Here is a 24,081-nt window from a genome sequence, read left to right on the forward strand (position 1 = left end):
GAGGCACTCACATTTGTTCATTAATGTGAAACACAGCATTTCCTACTGGCCCTCTGTGAAAACAAATCCTCATTTCATCGTGGTCTATATTGTCACTCCCCTGGCCAATGCAGTGACTCTCTATGATCGTGCCATACGGTTCCATTCGATCACTTCATTCAGGCCCCGCTGGTCAGTGCCCTCTTCATAGATCCAACGCGCCTCTTTCCTATGTAGTCTGATCCCCATATTGTGATGGTCCCCCTTGACGCTTTCTATTACCACCCAGCGTACATCTCTGGGTTGATGTTTCATGTCAGAAAAGTGTTGCACCAGCTTGGTTGTCAATTTGGCTGTCTTGATAGTGCTAAGATGTTCTTGTATTCTAGTCTTTACTTTTCTAGAGGTCAAGCCAATATAGTGGAGGTCACATGGGCAAGTCAGTCTGTAAATGACATTGTCAGTATTACAATTACTGAATTTATTTAAATACCAAGTTTTACCATTGGTCCTGATTATCATACCCGTTTTCTTTGTGAGAGCACATACATTGCAATTCCCACACGGGTAGTGGCCAGATGGAACTGTGGATTCAGATGGTGTAGATTGCGCACGTGAGTGGACCAGCCGGTCTCTCAAACTTGAGGAACGCTTAAACGCAAAGTGTGGCTGAGGCATTCGCATCGAGCTAGTGCTGAGTAAATGCCAATGTTTACGAATTATTTGGCGAATTTGGGTAGAATGGGGACCAAAGGTGGTAACAACTGGAATACAGTTGTTCTGTTTTTTTGGTCTACGATCCAAGAGGGCTTCTCTGGGAGTATTGAGGGCCCGCTTCTTAGCTTGTTTTACAATTTTCTGCGGGTAGGCCCTGGCGACCAGTTTTTCTGACAAATCCTCTGTCTGCTGTAAGAATGTTTGTAATGTGGAGCAATTCCTGCGGTATCTCATAAATTGCCCCACAGGCAAATTGTCCCTCAATGCCCGCGGATGGAATGATTCATAATGCAGTAATTAATTTTTGTCCGTTGGCTTCTGGTGAACTGTGGTGAGGAGACCATTGTCTCTGGCCTCTAACTATAACTATCATGCGCCAAAACCATGTTGGTGTTATGGTGGATAGGTCACCAGTAAGTGAACCAGCAAGCCTCCTTACTCTTCCCCAACATCTCTTACTGATTAAAGTGCTCAATTATTTCTGCTCAGTACTCCATTCTACCCAGTTATCCATCAAAGAACTTTACCCCATGCAATGCACCTAACATAATTCATACTTCACTGAATCATGCCATCCTCTGGTGTAGTAGGTCTAAAATGTATGTGAAAAGGTAACAAAGGTGAAGATGGAATCAATCAGTGCAACATCTCCACATCAGCTGCAGTACACCAGCCCAATTGCATGGGAGTAAAAAATTACCCTATTGCAAACCTCCTGACCATAGACCAGAAGTGCTCAGTACTTCAGTACTTTTCCTAGGAAGACAGATGTCTGCTAATACCTGGCGTCCATCTTCAACTTCAATTAATGAAGACAGTGGAACCTGTCTGCTGTCGATAACTGACACTTTAAGAACGCCTGCCCTCTCCAAAGTGGCATTAACTGCTTTGTGACCATATGAGCTGTCGCAAACATTCCCATCATTTCCTTGCAAGCAGCTAAGGGGGGTGTTCTTGCAGCTCACTTTTCTTTGTGACTTGCATGGGTTTGTAATGAATGTATAGATATTTGTGTTGTCAGTTGCAAATTCCATTGCCTATTTTGTAAATCGCATATTGGGATGCTGCTTTTGCAAAATATTTTTTTCTAACTCGTGTTTGCAAATGCAAAATGTATTCGAAGATCTCTTTTCATTCACTTGACTTTTCATGTTCATGCTAATAATCATATATGTTATGTCCAACTTCACTCTAATATTGTCTCTGTTGCAGGAAATGATGCCAAACATGGGGTCTTGGACTGTGATCCTTCCTTTGGTTTGTGCAGTGGTCTGCATGGATCCCTCTCAGGTAGGAAAGTGTGCATGGTTGTAAATGAAGTGTAGCCAAGGACAGCACATGCTACACCTAGTTTAACCTTTGCTTTGCACTTATCACTGCATTTGGTGATGGTGACCCTGGAGGCAGCGGCAGGAACAGAAAACAAACAACAAGGCTGTGATAATCGTGTTCTGTTTATGTAGCATCACTGTGCCCCTTTACCACGGGCTCAGCACCAAAGAAGAGGCAGAGAATGAGGAAAGGGTTCAACCGTGTGATGTCATAAGGGTTCAAAGGCCACACAATATCACTTCCACTATCCCTGGTATTGTGGTGCATTGATCATTTTTGACCTCTCTTCTTGAGGCTATTGATATTCAGGACTTGCTTAAGGGACTGTTTTGAAGGCTTTTTGAAATATGTAGCAGTTTACATTTTCACAAAAATCCAATCACTAGTAACTACGTAAGCAAGCATTGGCAATGGCAATATGCCTGGCTTTCAAGAGCCAATCCAGTTTATTACAATTAGATAGTATCTTAAGGCAAATGGTTATGCAGTTTGGGAAGTATGGCTGAGCCTGCAGATAGCAGCGTGCTGCAATCTGATGCATGAGGGGGTTTGTCCTGTAACGCCACACGCACCCAGGACTAGCAGTGTTGATTTGCAATAAGGGCAGCTATTAAAGATGGCCTGTAGAGTTCATATTTGGGACATTTGTTTTGAATAAAGCCTGCACCTGCTGTCTTTCTTTTGGTAATAATGTATCAAGAGTTAATGGTGCCTAATGTGGGGTCATATCAAACATAAAAGGTAATGGGAGGAAGCTTGCAATTTGTCTAACCACTGGCAATCACAAAGAGTAGCACTCCAGTTAATCGTTCTTTTGCACACCATGCCACCTCAGATTGGATCCAGCCATTTGCAAAACAGCCTTGACCCTGCTCCATTAGGAACAGTCCAGCCCGAACTGCTCGGCCAGATCCTCCATGAACCAGAGTACAAGCAAACCAGGACCGGTTTCACCCTGATTGACACCGATCGCTGTACTGTGGTTAAATGTTTGACATTGTTCAACATTCTGTCTATCAATTGTTTTTTTTGCATTTGTCACCCCGAGTGGGACGGGTATGCCCTGATATGGGTCCCGTGCTCTCCAAGCCACTGGAGTCAAGCTATCCTAGCTGATGAGGGGTGAACCCCCGAAACCGGTCCCAAGATTCTTGTTTCCAGTCCAGGGAGGACTTGGCCTGGCAGTTCAGGCTGGGCTGTTCCCCTGGGTATTTATTTTAATTTATTTATTTTTTATTTTAATTTCTTGTATCGCGCTGGAATCAATCCCATAAGGGTATCTCCGCGCTTTGCCAGCCAAAAAGTTATCGTAGTCTTTAAATGCATCAGAGGGCCTGAAATGCTTCCTGGAAGAGGAGAGTTTTCAGGGTTTTTCTAAAGGATAGATGGTTGGTATTCATCCTTATTTCTATGGGAAGTTTGTTCCATAGGCCAGGACCAACCGATGAGAATGCTCGGTCTCCCTGCCTAGCTCTTTTTGTTGCAGGGGGTTTTAAGAGTGCTTGGTTACTCGAACGAAGTGACCGGCTGGGTTGGTACAGTTCAAGAGTTTGAGAGAGATATTTAGGACTGTCCCCATATAAGCATTTGTGGACCGTGCAGCATATTTTGAAGCTGATACACTGCCGTATAGGGAGCCAGTGGAGCTCTACCAACAAAGGCTTAGAGGGAGTCCTGGCCGGTGCACCCATAACCAACCTGGCCGCCGTGTTCTGGACTACCTGCAAACGACCTACAGCATCAGCGTTTGCTAGCGTCAGCAGGCCGTTGCAGTAGTCCAGGCGGCTAGTGACCAAGGCCTGCACGAGTGTCTTCCTGTAAGTATCAGGGAGATATGGAAATACTCGTCTTAGGAGGCCAATGGTGTAAAAGCAAAGTCCTGCAATGTGATTGATATGCTCCTTAAGGGTCAGTTTTTGGTCAATCTTAACCCCTAGATTTTTTACATGAGGCTTAGATGTAGGAACTGGGCCCAAGTCCAGCGGCCACCATTCAGGAGACCAGAGAAGGCTCGCCCTGCCGAAGAGCATAACCTCTGTTTTTGCAACGTTACATTGGAGGCAATTTGCGGCCATCCAATGTGACACTGCCCTCATACCCTCAGCAAAATTTTCCTTGACTGTAGGGCCAAGGGAGCTGAAAGGGTAGAGGAGCTGGGTGTCGTCAGCGTAGGAAACCGGTATGAACCCATACTTCCGCACAATCTCAGCAAGGGGGGCCACATATACATTAAACAATGTAGGGCTGAGACATGAGCCTTGTGGCACCCCCTTTGTGAGCGCCTTCGAGGTGGAACGATAGGCGCCCAGGCTGACAGATTGCGATCTCCCGGAAAGAAAACTCTCCAGCCAAGATAGTACTGAGCCTCCGATCCCTACTCCCTGCAAGCGGCTGAGAAGGATGTTATGGGACACGGTATCAAAGGCCGCAGACAGGTCCAGCAGCACTAATATCATGGAACCTCCTCTATCCTGTGACATTTTGATCTTATCAGTCACAGAGAGGAGGGCCGATTCAGTGCTGTGGTTGGGCCTGAACCCAGATTGTGATTGGTCCAGGCCCCCTGTCGCCTCGATAAATTTGGAAAGGATGGTATTAACGTGTTTCTCAGCCAATTTGCTAATAAAAGGGAGAAGGGAAATAGGGCGGAGGTTGGAGAGTTCTGACCAGGGAAGAGTGGTGTTTTTCCGTATGGGGTTCACTACCGCTTCTTTCCAGGGTTGTGGAAGTTGTCCCTCGGCAAAGGAAAGATTCATAAGCTTCTGAATAGTGGGGCCTAATGATTCCACCAAAGGGGAAATCATTTTTGCAGGGATCAGATCAGTGGGGGAGCCAGTCTTCATATTACCAATAAGGGTGGTCAGGTCTTTTAAGGTAACTTCTGGGATTACATGAAGCATTTTATCAGGGGTCATTATGGGGAGAGTCTCAGGGGCCATAGTCTCTAAAGGACCTGTGACTTTCGTAATTTTTCTATATATTCCCTCAATTTTTTTCTTCAAAGAACTGGGAGATGTTGTTACAGAGATCTTGAGTAAAAACATCCGGGCTCTCACATATTACAGGGTTGGTAAAAGTCTGTATGATTTTAAATAGCTCTCGGGTGGAATTACCTGCCTCTGTTATTTGGGAGGTAAGACTGACTTTCCTTGCTCTTTTTATATTTTTATAGTAGGTGGCCATAGCTGTTAAATAGCGATCTTTATCTTCCCCCTTATGTGACCGTCTCCATAGTTTCTCCAATTTCCTACACCCCTGTTTTTCTGTTTTTAGGGCCTCAGTGTACCATGCTTCCCTTTTAGCTATGGTAGATTGCTTGACTATTTTCTGAGGAGCCAGAGTGTTAATGGCTTCCATCAGTGAGGAGTCAAATTTTAAAAGAGCTATCTCAATGTCATCCGAGCTTGTAAGGACTGGCTGTTTCCAGACTTGAGTGAACCTATCAGGAGTAACTTTGTGCCATGGTCTGCGTTTAATGGCTTGCATGATGGAGTGATTGGTAGGTTCAGGTAAGTGAAGAAAAGAAAAATCTAACATTTTATGGTCTGACCAGTAGATGTATTTAGGGGGATGGCAGTAGACATTAGGAAGGGTGGTAAAAATTAAGTCCAGAGTGTGGCCACCAGTATGAGTGGGGCCATTATTACGAAGATGAAGGCCCAGCAGGGCAAGATCTGATAAGAGTGCAATAGTATCAGGGTGGTCTGCAACATCAGTATGAAAATTAAAATCTCCAAGTAAGATGAAATTTTCATTCGTTTTCATATGGGGAGCTAGAAGTTCAGTCAGAGCTAGGGAAAACCCAGCATTCGGTCCGGGCGGGCGATACACAAGTGCTCCTTTCCAGTGTACCTTAGGGCTAACTTTTAGATGAAAAATAATTATTTCCATAGTGGGTAGCATTATCTGTTCTAAGACCCTAATATTCAGGCTATCTTTATAAACAATAGCGATCCCGCCTCCTATTTTCTCCAGTCGATCTTGGCGGAGAATTTTGTGCCCCATAGCTATTCCCAGGGTGATAGTCGGAATAGTGTGGGGTTTAAGCCATGTTTCAGTTATGAAACAGATCTCAGGCATAGTACTATGTATAGTGTCCCAAAGTTGCATATGATGCTTTGGGAGAGACCTTACATTAAGTAAAAAACTTTTCCAGCCTTTTGGAGAGACTTTATCATTGTTAGGGCTCCCAACTATAATGTTACAGTGAGTAGCTTGAAAACCACATTTTAAACATGAAAAAGGCCCTTCAGGGCAGACTAACAGTCTATTGGTACATCTGTGTGTGTCCTGGGGTTGTAGAGCGAGGAGGGCATGTGCTGAATACCTTCTGTTGGGGGCAGTCATAGGCCTGTCCATGATGTGAGAGGCAGAGTGGTGGGCCCCTGGCCCCGTCCTGTCGCGGACGGGCGCAGACGGGCAGCTCTTTGGCGGGTCTTCGGTGGGGCTGCATGCGATCGCTGCGCGCTCAGGGAAGTGCGAGGGCTAAATAGCCCTGCGTTCAACCACTAGAGCGCTAACCGCTCCTAGTGGGACCGGAAGTGGTGTCAAAGCCTGCCACCCCCTTGCAGGAACGGGAGGTGGGAGGCGGTTACTAGCGCTTCAGTGACGAAAAGGAGAATGCCCTAAGACCAATGAATGATGCGGTGAGGTTGTGAGGCAATGCGGACTTAGTATCAAATTTTAAAAATCACAAAATGTAAATCACAGTCAAGTTTTATAAACATTTAAAAATGTCGCTTCTCGCTATGTCTTCGCATTTAAACTGCTACGAGCAAGTCTTAGCCAGCAAGCGGTATGGAGACCCTGCCACCGTCTCCACCCGCAGCGAACTCCTTCAGTGCTCCGCCTAAATAGCCCTGCGTTCAACCACTAGAGCGCTAACCGCTCCTAGTGGGACCGGAAGTGGTGTCAAAGCCTGCCACCCCCTTGCAGGAACGGGAGGTGGGAGGCGGTTACTAGCGCTTCAGTGACGAAAAGGAGAATGCCCTAAGACCAATGAATGATGCGGTGAGGTTGTGAGGCAATGCGGACTTAGTATCAAATTTTAAAAATCACAAAATGAGGTCAAGACTGATTTGCATATGGCTAGGTTTACACTGGAATGGCATGGGGATAAAAAAACGATGGATTTTGGTACTCTCGAGACTCTCCATCTATCCTTTTACTACATGTCTGGACTGATCTACTATGTACCTTGTTATCTTAGCTTACTTTGCTCTCCACTGATAATCTTCTGCTCCTCTTTGCATAAAACATTTGCTAATCACTCTCTTGTTTTTCTGATCCCATGTATGTGTAAAGCGCTCTGATATCTGCAAGGATCTTGTTCGCGCTATATAAAACTTTCAAAATAAAATAAACAAAATAAATTGTCCAGCATTCTGTCCGACAATTGTTCTTTTTGCACTGATAAATTAGGCAATTGAAGGTATACTCATAAATGTTTAAATGTAGTTTTAATGCCGACTATTTAACATAGCTGTGGAGTAATCTGTCATTTTTTTAAATGAGTTACAGTGAGTTTACCAGTGTGTGAATGTAGACTGCAATACAAATATTGAAACTATACACCAGAGTGATATTGTAATGTCTGTAATGTTTGTTTTCTCAGTCTAATGAAAACAGGTATAAAATAAAATAAATAGTCAGCAAGTTCCAATATTTAGGCTCAATAATATTTTATTCTGAGATGAATACTTTTAATGGCTCTTTAAATGATTTCTTATCAAGGGAGGCTAATTTCTAGACCTTTATTTGCTAGTATATTTATTTCTGGTTGGCACGCTACCGCCCAATCTACAATTGCACAAGCCTTCTTCAGAACAGGGAACTGGCCACGATAGGTGCAAAATATTTGCATTATTCTTCTCCATTTGTATATTGCACCACTTCCTACTTATCTGTATGTGAGTCATTTTTCATTTCATCAACTTTTATTCGATTATAGATATATATAATCATGAAAAGTACATTTTTTTTTAAAAAAAAGAAAAGGAAATTTTTAAACATGAAATTAAAATCATTATAAGCGTCATACATAGAATCTCAAAACTTGAATCACTGTGAGAAAAGGAGTTTCAGAATAATAGTAATGCTGTTTCAGTGAAAAATGAAAATATACAGGTTTAAGTAAAGGATTTTCGACGGATTGATATTACTGTTTTAAGAAAAATAGCTATCAGTTTCGCTTCGTGTGGGGATTTCGGAGATTGTAAGTGGGAAAGTGCTAGGTGTGAATGTCTTATTCCGCTGGATCGTAAAATAGGAAGAATCCATGTTTTTCTTGCTGAACTGTAGTATTTGCAAAAAAGAACGACATGGATCGTGGATTGTTCAGAAACTCCCTCACAAGGACACCTCATTAAATTCCGGGACCAGTTGTTCGTTTCCGGAAATGAGACCAAACGATAAAAAAGGTCAAACCGGAATCTTGTGATTAAGAATTTTTCATGGTTCGATAAAAAGTATGTCAGATAGGGCTGAATGAGTTTCCCTGACTGGAGAATACGAATTTTTTCGTTTTGTGTTTTGGTAATCTCTGCTTGATTGCGAAGTTCCCTTAGATGGCTCATACATATCTGCTTCAGCTGTCTCTTCGAGATGTCTTCGATAGAAGGTGGTTCAAGAAAATAGTGCTCACAGTCCATGTCTACGAAGAATTTATGAATGTAGACGAGCCACGGAATTTTCCGCCAGTACGCTAGGCCAAGACAGTCTGTGATGAGGGACCGGGTAATATGACTTTCAGGGTTACACCATATGCGCTGCCAAAGTAGGATAGGCTGGCATCGTATGGTGTCAATAATGTACTCCATACCAAGCTCCCGGTGTGAAGCTAAGGTCGGGGAGCTTTGAGGAAGGGCTAGGATGTATTTAATAAAAGCATTTTCAGTGACCTGGAGTTGGTCAATACATCCATAGCCCCAGATACCTGCTCCATATGTAGCCACGCTATGGCATTTCGCGTGGTATATGGTTAACAATTCCGCAGGAGCCGGTTTGCCCAATTTCCTTGAGAAAGTAATTAGTGCTGATGTAGCACGGCGGAAATTAAGGTTTCTGGCTTCCACTGCCTTGCGCCAAGTCATTGTGTCATCCACTAGAATGCCCAGATACGGATACACCGATGTTTTTTCAAGTACACTGTTGTTAATAAGTATGGGCTTGGAGACTCTTTGCCTTGGACCGATGTTCATTGTAAAGGTTTTCTTAATGTTGACTTTAAGGCCTAGAGAATCCATGAAAGTCACATATTTGTTAAGTTGCCGTTGGAGTTGGTTTGGAGTCCGTGCCAGAATGACCGAGTCGTCGGCATACAAGAGAATGGGTATCGGGCGATGTTCTATCTGTGGGAGGTCCTGGCTCCCTTCCAGCATGGCCTGCTCAAGCCCATTTGTGTAAAGGTTGAACAGGAAGGGAGCCAGTACACATCCCTGTCTTACACCTCTTGAGATTTTAAAGGGTCGTGATAGTTCACCGCCAGTGCCAAATCGGACTCGGCCTTCTGCGTTAGTATATAACTCTCTTAAAAAGGCTAATATGGGTGGGTCCACTCCAAGAAGTTCTAGAATCTGCCATAGCTTTGGGTGCTGTACGCAGTCGAACGCCGCGCTTAGGTCTACATAGACCAGGAAGATGTTACCTCCTTTAGCGCGTGCGTACTTTCCTGCCAGAAGGACAAGATTTAGGGCCTGTTCGACCGTTCCGAGCCCCTTCTGGAAGCCATATTGCAGGTCTGTGATGACATTTTTCTCCCGGGCCCAAGATTGTAATCGGTCCAGGAGTATTCGGCCTGCAATCTTGCCCATGGAGTCCAGAAGGGAGATCGGCCTGTAGCACGCTGGGTCATTTCGGTCCCCTTTTTTGAAAATGGGCAATAGTGTCGATGTTGACCACGAAGGGAAGAGACCGATTGAAACGACTGCAGCCATGACACATGTGATTATTTTCGACCAATAGTCGACATCATGTAGGAACAGATCCATAGGAACCCCGTCTGGGCCAGGGGCCTTTCCTGGTTTCGAAGCCTTGATCGCCTTTCTTACCTCATTTAAGGTGAAGCGTAGGTTGATTGGATAGATGTTGGTCATTTCCCGTTCAAGTTCTTGTGCTTGGATTGTTGGTGTGACATCCGATGATATACCGAAGATTTTAGAAAAATGGGAGACCCAGGGATCCTCGGTTATTGCCACATCAAGATGGTCAGGGTCACTGATGTTGGCCAGGAGAGGTGATCTTATGGTCTGCCAAAAAACAATACTGTCTTTCCTTAGTGCGCTATCATGTAGTCGAAGCCATAGATCGTGCTTTATCTGCTTTTTACGGTTTTTCCGGGCAGTGTTGTAAATTTTCCTTAACTTGGAAATTTTTTGAGGGTCTCTCGGTTGCTGTCGTAAGGTTTCTTTGAGAGATGTAAGTGCCTTCCGGCATGTGGTGTCGAACCATCTCGAGGTAGGGAGTTTTCGCTTGTTTTTTGAGTTAATGAATAGCTCATCTCTTATTACTTCCTGGATGTTTTGGAAAGAGGTGACTATTAATTCTGGGGATGCCTCGGGGGACAGACAGTTGGTTAGCCAGGGTTGGGTTTTTTCAAGGAGCCTCTGTGTCATCTCCTCCGGATCGATCTTTGTCCATTTAATTGCATACCCATTCAGCTTCTTCATGGCAAGCGATTGTTGGTCTAGGGAACTAGCCTTTGAAGAGGGTATCCCAGCTTGCTTCATGTTGATTTCCATACTAAGTGGATAGTGGTCGCTGATTGGGTTGGACCCAATTTTATAATCACTTATTTGCCCTTTATAAGAGTTTGAAGCTAGGATATAGTCGATGGTTGACATGGAGCCTCGCCCATGAAAGGTGGGTGCGAAGGCCTGCTCCGGGTTGACTAGTTCATTGACAAAGTCAAGGTCAAGGGTATAGAGGATTTCATTTAATTTATTGCCCCCTGGCGTGTGCTCAAAGTGAGGGATGGGGTTTCCATGTTCATTATGAAGCCCACAGTTCCCATTTTTATGCTTTGGACACAGCGTGAGATTAAAGTCTCCACCCCAGATGAAATAAATTGTTAATTTATTATGTGTTTTTTGAAATGAGAGTAAGTATGCAGCTAGTTCATCTAGGTGTGAGCAGCATTCCACATTACCTGAATTGTTGTAGTAGTTTATGTATATGTATAGGTCACCTTTCGTTGTTGTTAACTGAATGATTTGTAAAATTTGAAAGAAAGGTGTTTCCTTTAACAATTTCACTGTAAGTGGTAGGGTATTTGAAATAAAGGTCGTAAGCCCGCCTTTTGGTCTGCCCATACTACTAGGTACTGCTTGAGTGAAAAAGGTTTTATAGCCCGCTATATGCAGGGGAGTTGTGCACCAGGTCTCTTGTAGGCACAGAATTTGGTGGCTTTTTGCTGTGTCAAGCCACGTAGATGAAGTTATTTTTGTAATTAGGCCTGCGACATTCCAATAAGCAATGGCCAAAGTCAGGGTTGAGGGTTCCGTATCGGTGTGTGAAGATTTTTTCGGGTTCTTATTAAATGCTACCAGTTGCTGTGGGCACAATCCCGTTTAAATGACAGGTTCTGTTAAGCAGATGGTAGTTAGAGCCTCGTGTGGGACATTAGGTAATCCCTGACTGATATGTGGGGGTATTCCGGTTTTGGTAAGGGAAATATTGTGATGTTCCTGCGATGTGATTTCATAACTCCCTAGCGGTGACTCTGGGAATGTTAAATGGTGATTAAAGTTCGGTAAATGAAGTGTGACAACGGTTTTAGGATGTCTAGCTGTGTCCTTGAATGGTCAATCGACCATTTCCAGGCAATCGAAACGGTTTTGTGTTGGGAAGCCCTGCCATCCTTCATATGTTTGGAAGGGTCTTTCTTGCCAGTGGGGCCTCTGACGTTCTCTGGGCCTTTCTCTCGGTCCACCCCTACCTACATAGTCATATGAGTGTTCCGACTGTCTCCATGGCACTTGGTACCATTGCTCCTGGTTCCATGGTTCTTTGGGCATCTCGTGCCATAACCAGGGTGTGGGGTTACGTTGGTGTTTTGCTGGCGGATAAAAGAAGGAGAGATGACGAACGTCAATCCCCCCTTTTTTATCAAGCTGAGGCCAGGCACAGATGTAATCCACTGTTGAGGGGTCTCTGCATGTTACGATGATGCAGTCTCCGCGGGTTGTCCTTGTTGTTTTACCAATCCAGACTACCCTACGGGCTGTTGTGATCCCTCCAGATAAATGTGATTCGAGAGGCCTATTGATGCTTAACCACTGCATGGCTTTGTTTTTAAGAGACCATGCAGTTTCGGGTGTGTCATCAGTTAGCTCTGGTACACCTGTGAGAACTATTGTGTAAGGGGTGGCTTCCGGAGGCAAGTGGGCAGGGCGTCTGGCTGCAGTAGGTTTTTTAGGTATGTTTTTCGGGGTCGTTTGAGGGGGCAGTGATTTAAGTGGGAGGACTTCGGGCCTTTTTCCTGAGCTGGCTCTATTGCTATCAGTATTTGTCGCTGGACCTGGGGTATCTATCATATCTGAGTCTGTGTTTACTGTTTGCTTAATTACTATAGCCGGAGGTTTCTCTTTCTGGGGTTGATGCGTTTTGGTAACGGATGTAAGTAATGGAGTGTTTTGTTGATATTTTTTCTGTGCTAATGTCGGAGGGTTTGTGTGATTGACTGTTTTCTGTGTGTGTGCTTGTGACTGTTTTTTAGGTGGGTGTGACATATTATGCTGACCCTTTGTTTCTATGCGGGTGTTTGAGTCTAGGATAGTAGCCGATATGATAGTTAGCTGAGCTTCGAGATTCCTAATACTCAATTGAATGGGCTTTAGGTGTTGGAATAACAGATCTTTTATTGTAGTGAGGACTTGTGAGGTAGCTCTACAGGTTTTGCATTGGTTTTCTAAGTGGTCATTGGAAATTGCCTTGTGGGGTTGATTAGTTACTAAGGAAAATGGTAAGGTGGGAGACGCTGTAGGGTTAACGAGAGTTAACGCCTGTTCTAGACGAGGAGCATTAGTTGGAACTTCTTCGAAGGTTGCTGAATGAATGTGAAGAATTTCTCCTTCCCTTTCCCCTTGTTGAAACTGGTTATCGGGTGGTTGGGCATCCCCTTGTGTATGACAGATAGCTAGGTCAGGGGTTGTTTCCAAGTCATCAAACATGATGGAGAGATCTGATTCGGACTGTGTAACAGAAAGGTTTACTACCGACGGAACTGAGTTTGTGTCTGGTACTGACAGAGACATCGGGAGAGAGCAATTTTGTGTGTTTAGATGAATCGGGGTGGTGGCATTTGCAATAGCGCCTAGAGAGGAGCGCTTCGCGTTAGCACTCATGAGATCAAGTGATACTCTCTTTTCCATCAGGGCTATACTCTGATTTATTGTCTCGTTGACCCGTGAGATGAATAAATCGATGGGGCCTGTTACTTGAGCTACTTCTTGTGCGTGTTTGGATTTGGGCTTAGTGGAACTCCTTGTTTTTGGTGGCATGGTAAATACCTGAATGCGGGTTCAAAGATGAACGAGGGGTGGCCCGGTCCGGTCTCTACCGGGCACTAACGGGCAACAACGGGCCCGCCCTTGGCCCGGGCTTCGCCCCGCGCGCGTCCCGCGATGCGCGTTAGTAGTCCTGGTTTTGAAGGCTGTGCGTTGAAAGGGGGCGGGGCACTGGGAGGGGGCGCGGCTCCACGGGAAGAGGCAACAGCTGATGTGACTAACGCTGAGCCTCGCAGTCCCGGAGCCGCGCCTCGCGCCTCGCGCCTCCTCTGCGGCCACGCAGGTGGTGTGAATCCTCTTCCCCGGTGGCTGGAGCAAAGATTAGACGGTGAGCTACTCCTGTAGCGTCAGGAAACAAATGGTCTCAGGAAACCTCACTGCGAGCGGCACCCGCGTAGCGGGGCCGCGAGAGGTTAAGAGCAGTTCTGATGGGGGCGGGGCACTGGGAGGGGGCACGGCTCCACGGGAAGAGGCAACAGCTGATGTGACTAACGCTGAGCCTCGCAGTCCCGGAGCCGCGCCTCGCGCCTCCTCTGCGGCCACGCAGGTGGTGTGAATCCTCTTCCCCGGTGGCTGGAGCAAAGATTAGACGGTGAGCTACTCCTGTAGCGTCAGGAAACAAATGGTCTCAGGAAACCTCACTGCGAGTCACATTCATAGAGTTCTACCCCAGCAGCAGATGCATCCATGGAGCTATGGGACTCACCTCAACACCAATATAAAGCACACACATCTACTCTGGTTGTCCAAAACAGTATATGGCTGAGAAAGTACAGATGCTTCATAGTAGTTTGACCTCAAATGCAAAACACTCTCCATGACAACCCATGTACCAAGACCAGCCACTTAGCCTTCAGAAAGAAAACTCAAAGATAAGATCTTCTTAATTTCCCCAGATACCTACAGGTTATTTCTTTACATACTTAGTCTATGCAAGTCTATTCACACTTGTATGTACTCTTTCATTAATTAGGATTATGTGTTTAGCTACTATGGGTGGAGATGGTAAACAACCTTTACAACGCAACTTTTACATCGCAGAGCCTTTACAACGCAACCATTACAACGCAAACTATTACAACGCATTGCTCTGGGGGGCGCTATAGGATAGAGAATAGGTTAATTTACTATCCAATAACCTTCCCTAGTGTCCACGGGGACTGGAGTTGGAATAGTAAATTAAACTATTCACTATCCAGCACTCCAAAGCACTATGTGTTGTAATGGACTGCGTTGTAATACTTACGTTGTAAAGGCATGCGATGTAAAAGCATGCGTTGTAATGTCATACATCCGGTGGAGGTAGGTTTCAGCCTGATATCCTTCCGCCTGGAGATACCAATACCAGCTACATTGGTAACTTAGTACAGGGCAAAAGCATTTCTCTTTACATATTTTAGTGAACAATATACAGGAACTGGTGTTTTCTCAATGATTCTCGAATGTTTTCCTCTAGAGTTTCATCCATAGGTTTTGACTTCTTCCAGTAGTTGTAATCCCTGGTTTGAACATCTTAACTCCTATCACCGACTTCATCAAGATTACAGTGGGTTCTTGGGAAGGGGCCGTTAGTACGCAAATGGAGATGGTTAGCCTTAGAGGCACTTGGACTCCCCTGAAGATGATATCAAAGTTGCCAGGAAAAGTAATTGCCAAGTATAAGAAAAACAATCTGTAAATCCCAGATTAGACTCAGTGTTTTTTTTACAATGAAGGGGCTGATAGAAATTACTGATACAAGGGCAAATATTGACAACTCAAGGGACCAGGGTCATCTCCAGTAGAACCTTCCAGGGTTCTCTGGCTGAATGCTGAACATTTAAAATAAGTGATGCTCACTAAACACTCGTGGTCGTTAAGAAAATCAGCTTCAGCTAATTTTCGGTCAATCTTAAATCCGCCCATGCTCAGGGGCCAATCAGGCGGGAGCCATTCTTACCACGATAAACATAGAGATTGGGAATCACTTATAGGCAAAAATAATATCCCCTTCTTGCCACCAGTTGAAGCATGGAAACCTTTAACTCAATGTGGTACTGATCTCATATTACTGCTCTATCAGGATAATTGGAGACACTAATAAGTGCCCTAAATATGATCCGCAGTTACAATGGAGAGCAGAAAACCTCACACAAAACGACTGAAGGACAAACCCAAGCCTGGATAGCAGTGGTGCGACTACGACAGTTTACAGAAGTGATCACACGGTAGTTAATACCTGGTTACTGGATACTAGCGTGACCAGGAATATGATCAGTAGGAATACTCGTAGAAATGTGTTTGCTATTGTATTGTGTTGTGTTGGTTCACCTCATAGTCACCTCAAAAAGATACTTCCTTGCCCCCCCAGGTCCAAAGTGTTCACGTCATCAGAAGAGATGTCTTCTCCTCTCAGGAGTCTACCCTCGACATGGCTCTCATCGCCTACGATGACCAGTACAAGGGTTGTGGGAAGGTCATGGAAGCGGAGATCCCCCAGCTGTTCCAGCTTGAGTACAAGACAAACAAAGACTTTGCCTCTGCTTGGGACACAGCAAAAGAAGAGTGGGAGGACAGGAAGCGATATACTGTGAAGCCCCCAGGTTTCAAAGATGAATACGCCATTGCTATCCTGGCCTACACCATCAACGGGCCTCTGCATAAAGTCTTCAATGCCGCTGTGAGGGAAGCTGGCCGTTCCAGAGAATACTATCTAAGGAACTTTAAATTTAAAGCCTTGCACTATTTCCTGACAAACGCCCTCCGCGTGCTCGATGAGTATGACACCCCAAAGTGCCATATAGTCTACAGAGGCATTAAAGGTGTTCGGTTTAAATCTGTGGGACAGAGACCCATACGCTTTGGCCAGTTTACATCTTCGTCCTTAAATAGTGAAAATGCCCTGCAGTTTGGGAAGGATACCATCTTCACTATCGAGACCTGTTATGGGGTCAGCGTAAGGAATTTCTCCTTCTTTCCTGAGGAAGAGGAGGTACTCATCCCACCATTCGAAAAGTTCAAAGTGACCAATTTCACCAAAGACAACGACAAGAATATCATCCGCCTACAATCGATGGAAAAGTCCAGCAACTACAACTGTGAGTTTGCCAAAGGTAAGTCAAACCTTTTGTCTAACTGAGAGTGTGTAATAAGTAAACACATAAAACCCAAAATAGAATGATGAACCAAAATGTAAAAAACTCCTCTGAAAATCATTATAGATTTACCTCATATATATTAATTGCGGAAATCTAAATAAATGTGTCTGGATTTTACTATTCTACTCTCATTTGCTTCTCCTTTACATCCATGTTGTCCTACAAGCTTTCTCTCTAAGGGAAACAAGCATTGGCAAAGCCAATAGGCTTGGCTTGCATTGTAAGTCCATTAAATCATTGAGAAAGCCTGCTGCACTGGAAAAAAAAAGATTGCATTCTGTAACTTATACTTTTTATGAGCTAACTAATTTAATGTTTAATGACTAATTATACTCTTCTAATGCAAAGCAGTCCTTCATGCATTTCAATGCACGCACTCCCTTTGAAGTGGAATGATACACCAAGCATCCAATACCATGAACTGGGCGGAGTCAACGCCCACTCTTTGTATTGTAAAGAGTGTGTGACAATAGCTCTCGCAGTCAGCTGTGTGTTGTCAAGCCACACCGGAAAGTGTACTTTGCTGTATTTTCAAATCACACCTGTTTACGTTGTGTGCATAAAGTGCTCTGTCATCTTATGTTCTGTTATTTGCTACATAAAACTGCAGAAATAATTCTGTTGAGTGGATAGCGAGCTCTGCCTTATATGGTAATATTCATTACTTGATCTTTGCAAAGACGAACTTACCATCTATTCCCTTTATGCTGTTTTCCACATAGTGCTATCAAAGTTTGCTATGTTTCATTCAACCGACTCAAACTTTTATGATTGGAACATGTGGCATGCAGGTCACACACAGATCTAAGCAGCAATCTTTTAAGTCACTGAGCTCAACCAGTGAAATTGCTTATAAATTGCTTTTAAATGAAGCAGACTGTAATCATAGTGAAAGAACTTCTCTACAGAAATGAAATACAAAATATGTAATCCAATATGAACACCGTTGTAAGAAATTGGGTTTTAAGTTGAGTGGGATGGGGCCCCACTCAATTAATAAACACAATCCTTGTCAGGGGAAACCACTAAAGTCACTATGTATTCATGTGCTTAACACTCACGTAGCTTTGGCACAAATGCTGTCAGGTTTAACTTAAAGGCACTGTGTAAAGTATTGTTGCAGCACTCAAACAGTGGTAAAGTGAAACTTCTAAACAAGTAAAACCCCAAACAATTTAGAAAAATAGAGTACATTTTAATAAATAAGATGACATAAAATACCAAAAATCGAATACGTGGAACTAGAGCTATGAATTTTTAAAGTTTCAGGTGAAAATAGAGCCCAAAAGCACAAAGCGCAGCTCACTTTTATATGGTTGCGCTGGGCTGGTTCAAAGTCACAAATTTAGGCCAACCACGATAAAGCACAAGTCGGATACAGGGGACCACATTTTACTTGCAGCACGAAATGGTACGCATCCAACCTTCTTACTAATATGTACCTGTCTGTGTTTAAACAAAAGGGTGGCTGAGACAGAGTCGCTGTTCTTCATCACGGGTGTACAGTGTAGGTCGAGGGGGCTGGATCATTGCCAGATTCTCATGATAAATCATGACAGTTCCGTTTTAAATTAGTTCCTGGTAAAGTGTTCTCTTGATCAGTAGGAGCTCATTACCACACACAAACTATTCAGTACGATAATTATTGCCTATTATGACTCTTATTATGAATGGCCTGTAAACGGTGTGATAATTAGGGCTCTCAGTTTTATGGTATTTATTTTTTTACATTTCCGTCTGTATTTATCCTTATTTATTTTTTACTAATGTTATCTGTATTTATTCATATTTATTTTGGGTTTTGTGAAAAAAGTTTAAACTAGTATATTTCCTCATTTATCTAACTAATAAATGTGCACTCATGCTTGAGCAATTCAATGATATGAACACCTACAGATGATAAATCAATGCACTAATTGGAAAATATAAACATTTTAGCATTAAGGTTGTGCATATCTACTGCTGTTTAAGCCTCTGTACTAAAATTCCGTTCTTTTTTTTTTAACCTCTTACCTGTCAACATGCACAGCTGCCTAGCAGTCATGAATGACATCATTTAGAATCACTCAAAAAAGAATCAAATTTCTGTTTTTATCCACATTAAAAAAAATACAGACAAGAAAATAAATGTTTTTCCGTGTATTTATCTGTAAAATCAGTAAAAAATGGAAAACAGGGAGACTTAATGATAATACAGGCCAATTAAGAAGTTGGGGATTAACAAGCTGAATTTTGGGTAACTGCTCCAAAATCTGCATTTTCTGGAAAATTCGAGGCGTTTTCCCCCCAATAAATATAGACAGGTTTGGCTCGCCGATATTTATCACAAAACCCATAATTATGGTATGTGCAATAGCAGGAGTTACAGCACTTATTGCAATTAACTGGGACGCTCATAATGAGGGCCTATGAGTTTAGCCCTTCACAATGGGGCATAATATGTGGATTAAGCCTCTTTTGCAATAAAATCTGCATGTCCCTTATTTGCTGGGCATTTTACTTGCTTTATTTCACCAGGTTCGGCCTCCTAATCCATACACGGGGAACATTGCAGGAGTGCGGCCTTTATTGTACCTGGTAATTATCCTGTGCAGTGAACTCCACACAATTAACAATTCTGATCCCCACACAAACCAGGGGATTGCACAGGGGTTGGAATTATCTGGCCCGCTTGTAATCAGGCCCTTAGTGTATGCACATGTATATTATCTATCCTTATCATCTGTCCTGGATCTGTCTCTCCTGGACTCATGCTGGAGAGTTCTGTTTGAAACTAAAGGGCTAGCTAGGCACATCTGCCCCTCCACATATCCCCCTTCCACCTACCACCTGTAAACTTGACTGACTGAGGAAGGGAGAGGTGTTACTTGTAGTCTAGACTGCTGCCCTGCAGATGTAAACACTTGGCTTCTAGTCTGAAATGTGTCAGCTGCAGCATAATACTTGTTAGTGTCAAGGGATGCAAGGCTCTAGAGCTCAGGATTTCCCACAAGCATCACATGACTAGCACAACGGTAGTTTCTTAAAATAGCAACAGTGGTATTTAAAAATAAATGGTAGAGCCTGAATGTAGCAACATGAACGCAGGCATGCACTGATTCAGACTAGGACAGAAAATAGTCCTGGGCACCAAATTAGAAGTGGCTCTTATTAGGAATCTTTTCTCTCCCTCTTGCCTCTGGTAAAATCTGGGTCTCCGCTTGACCCATGTCCTGCCCTTGTTCTTCGTCACATCTTCACGTTTTGTCCCCTGCCTCCGCTCACCTTCCTCAACTGTTCCTTGTCCCAGGGCGGGGTCACTCCCGCCCTCAAAACCGCGATAATCCAACCCATTCTCAAGAAACCTGGTGCAGACCCCTCTGTCTCCGCTAACTACCGCCCTATATCCCTGCTTCCCTTCTTAGGGAAAGTCTTGGAGCGACATGTTACTAGAGTACTTACCACCTACGTGGAAGAAAACCGTATCTTAGCTCCTCGCCAGGCCGGCTTTCGCCCGGGTCATTCCACCGAGTCAGTTGTACTCTCGGTACTTGACAATCTTAGAGAGGGATTAGACACGAACATCTCCCAGGCCTTGGTGCTTCTCGATCTTTCCGCCGCCTTTGACACGGTGGACCACTCCATCCTACTTTCCCGTGTCGGGGCAGCGGGGATCGGCGGCACAGCCTTGGTCTGGATGCCTTCCTTTCTAAATGGCCGCACTCAAGCAGTCCGCCTGGGAGACTTCTCTGCCGAACCCCGAAAGCTGCTATGCGGGGTTCCTCAAGGGTCCTCCCTCTCTCCTTTATTATTTAACTTGTATATAGCCCCCCTCATTTTCGCACTTCAGCAAATGGAGGTATCCGTATACAACTATGCGGATGACCTCCAGCTAATTTGTTCCCTCTCTCACTCCCCTGACTCTAAATCTAATTTCCTATCTACTATGCTTTTTATCCGGGACTGGATGAACCACAACCATCTGAAACTAAACCCAGATAAAACCGAGCTGGTCTTGACAGGTGGTTCCTCCAGTCCCTGGTCCCCCCTCTTTTGGCCCCCTTCCCTTGGGTCCCCCCCTCCCCCTCCCTCTCTGTTAAAACCCTTGGTATCAAACTCAATGACCAACTCACTTTGCACTCCCAGATGAGCTCGGTGGTTTCCTCCTCCTTCCTGTCTCTCCGCACCATCCGTAGGGTCTCCCGGTTCTTTTCCTTCACTGCCCTTAAACTGATTACCCTGGCTATGGTCGACTCTCGATTGGATTATATCAATGCCCTCTACCACGGCATGCCTGCTTACAACGTACGACGACTGCAGCTGGTTCAGAACCAAGCTGCCCGCCTGGTTTACAACCTCTCTAAATTCCATCACGTTACTCCCCTTTTGAAATCCCTACACTGGCTCCCCATCCAGGAACGCTCCCAATTTAAGGTAGGCTGCCTCGCCTTCCAGGCCCAGCTAGGCTTAGCCCCCGCGTTTATCTCGTCGGAGATCAAACTCTATGCCCCCACCAGGGATCTTCGCTCCTCCTCCCAACATCTGCTGACCGTCCCCCGATTTCGCAGAAAAAAATGGGGAGGCTCCAAATTTTCCACCCTTGCCCCTACCCTCTGGAACTCCTTGCCTGCCCACCCCAGATGTACTACCCAATATTCACAGTTTAGAAAGGCTTTAAAAACCTTTTTATTTTCCAAAGCCTTCCCCCAATAACTTATCATTAGTCCCTCCCTGTCATCTTTGTCATCTCTGTCTCCAAGGACTTGATTCTGCATAGCGCCATGGAACCGTTTCGGTGAACGCGCGCTTTATAAATAATTTAAAATTAAAAAAAAAATTCAAATTAGATAATTAGTTAAAAACAGTAATCCACATTTTAAAATAACTCCAGTTTGGAAATTGTGAAGACAAGCTCTATACGTGTTGTGCATGGTATGGGAGACTGCATGCATTTGTGCTTGCTGCAGGCAATGTTTTTGGTGATATCAGAGAAACCAAACATAAATACTGACCCACCAGACCAGAGAGCAGGCCCACAAACATCCAGAAAACACCCTATACATTGCCCTGTCTGACCAGCCCTTCTGACACTGCCCGATTGGCCTATAGCCCAGGCTGGTGCTGGGCATGCAAGCGTCAACTAGGGTATGTTCCAGTGTTGCAGCAAGGGAACCATGGGATCTAATACACAGCAGAAAGTCCCCACCCCCAACTGATGTGCTAGTAGAAGACACCCATAATTGGGGTGCATTGGAAACCCAGCGCTAGGGTCATTGTGCAACTAAATCAGACTAGTTAATAATGGCTGCGCCTCTGTCCTGATCCAAATGCAAGGAGTCGAATGATAAAACTGAGGACATGAGAAAAGCTTGTCTACAATATCCTATCCATATCATGGTGCAGTAACTTGAACTCTTCAAATCACATCAAATGGGAATTTCCTGTGAACTCAAATCTAGGTTATGTCCCTCATTACAAGTGTATCTCCCCTGGACCAACTTAAATTTCCTGTGTACCCCGGCTAAAATGACCAGGTCATCAAACTACATGATTCAGACCTATGAGCAGAGCTTCAGGGGCTGTGGGCAGCTGCTGTGTCCAGTCCTGCATGGTCTCTAAAACGTCATGGTTTTGAGGCAGAAATCTCTCCCCCATCACCTAATTTGTTCTCCCTCACCCCTCCCCTTGGTCTCTTAAAAGTCTACACGCACCTTTATCATCTGCTTGAAGGTGATAAATATATGCAGACTCGGGCCCAATATTTCTCCCAAGAAAGAGTGGGAAACACGTGGATTTAGAACCAGTACCCATGTCCTGTGTTGTTTTTTTATATAAATAATCCCCAGTCCAGTGTGGTAGTTCAAGATGCTGACCTGTGGAATAGACAACAATGTGGTAAACAAATGGTTTTACCAAAGTATTAGTTCCTGAAACCAGAGGATGCAACTTATTATAAAATCTCTACGCTCCAAGGAGGACAACTTTACCTCAACTGAGGATGCAGGAGACACCACACTAGAGCAACCAAAAGGTTCAAAAACAATCAATTACTGCACCCCAGGGTTCTCAACCACCGTGCAATCCTTCATGTGAAGTGTCCTTACAGTACGTTAGGATAGGATCTGTGGCTATCTCCAGCCTAGTATGTTGATACTTTGTGTTTTTAGAGGAGCGTACTGGCTACCCATAATGCTAACATGACTTCCTCATGTAAACAAGGAAGGCTTGTACAATATATACAACACATACATAATACCAAACGTTATTTGTGACAAAAATATATACAGCAAACCAATGCTCACAAGGCAAAAATCGATAAATTATGTGTGCCAGCCTGAAATGAAACTTAGTTGTATATTTTTTTGTCACAAATAACGTTTGGTATTATGTATGTGTTGTGTATATTGTCTCACAAAAGAAATTGTTCTAAATCCCACATACACATTTGTTGCAATTGTGTAATTTACTAATGTGGTGTTTCCTTTTAAAAAACATGTCCAATTGATTTATGAATATTTTTTTGAAATCTCTAAACTAAGCAGAATAAATGCAAAAAAACCTCAGTATTAGTGGTCTCAGGTTTATCGCGAACATTTAAAATAAACCTCCCTTCACACCTTTCTGTGATTTCAAGATGACTCCCTCAGCAGCTGTGTTTCTCCTTCCTTGAGCAGTCAGCTCCTTCGTTTTCAGACACAGGCCTCCACCTTCTCTGCAGGTCAGGTAGACTCCCTGGACACACGCGAACCCACAGCTCTTCCAACAAGATGGATGACCCTCAGGTGATGTCCCCTCGCCAGGGAGACTAGGCATCAACCTGACACCAGCCCTTGATCTCAGCACTCCTTCAAGTTCTCTGCAGATCACTCCCTTCCTTTATCCTGAATACCTTGGAAGAGAACCCAAGTGGGGTAGTGTGAGTCCCACTTTAATACATTCTTCTCAGACCTGGGATGTTGATTCCACTGTCATGCCAAGGAGTTGGTTTGGGGTGGTTCCTTGTCATATTTCATGTTCTTTCTTCAGCTCAGATACAGTCGTTATAAAAGATGCTGGCACCCAGAGCAGTTAGTGACGATGCTAACTCCAGGCAAGACTACCTAAAAAATGAGCACAATTGATTGTGAAACTCCTACACCCGGCTGTTATCAGCCTTCCTGAAGTAGCACTCAGGGTGAGACAAACGTGCAGGCCCTGCCTTTTAGCATCCTCCTCTCTAAGAACAGAATCTGCTGAGTTACACCCATTCCTTCGCCTTTACCTAAATGGCCATGCTTAGAAAGGAGCAATCAGCAATCCCTGCCACAGGGTCACCAATTTCTAAAGGCTGCTCTGGTTCCACACTCACACACTTCATTGTCTAAGGTTCCACCTTTTAGCTCAGTACTACAGGCAATACACTGATAAACACACACACACGCACACATGCACGC

The 24,081-nt window shown here is 44.3% G+C and overlaps 1 protein-coding gene across 1 annotated transcript in view; it reads left to right on the plus strand.

The window, feature by feature from the left end:
• The window catches only part of LOC144773556 (GPI-linked NAD(P)(+)--arginine ADP-ribosyltransferase 1-like), a 64,919-nt gene that overhangs the window by 28,279 nt on the left and 12,559 nt on the right, over positions 1–24,081 (plus strand). The window contains exons 2-3 of the mRNA XM_078658654.1: positions 1,909–1,986; positions 15,883–16,624. Coding sequence (XP_078514780.1) covers positions 1,912–1,986; positions 15,883–16,624 — 817 coding nt within the window. The 5' untranslated portion in view covers positions 1,909–1,911. The remainder of the gene's footprint in view (positions 1–1,908; positions 1,987–15,882; positions 16,625–24,081) is intronic.

This window comes from Lissotriton helveticus, chromosome 8 (genome assembly GCF_964261635.1).
Source record: "Lissotriton helveticus chromosome 8, aLisHel1.1, whole genome shotgun sequence".
In the NCBI taxonomy this organism is placed as follows: domain Eukaryota; kingdom Metazoa; phylum Chordata; class Amphibia; order Caudata; family Salamandridae; genus Lissotriton; species Lissotriton helveticus.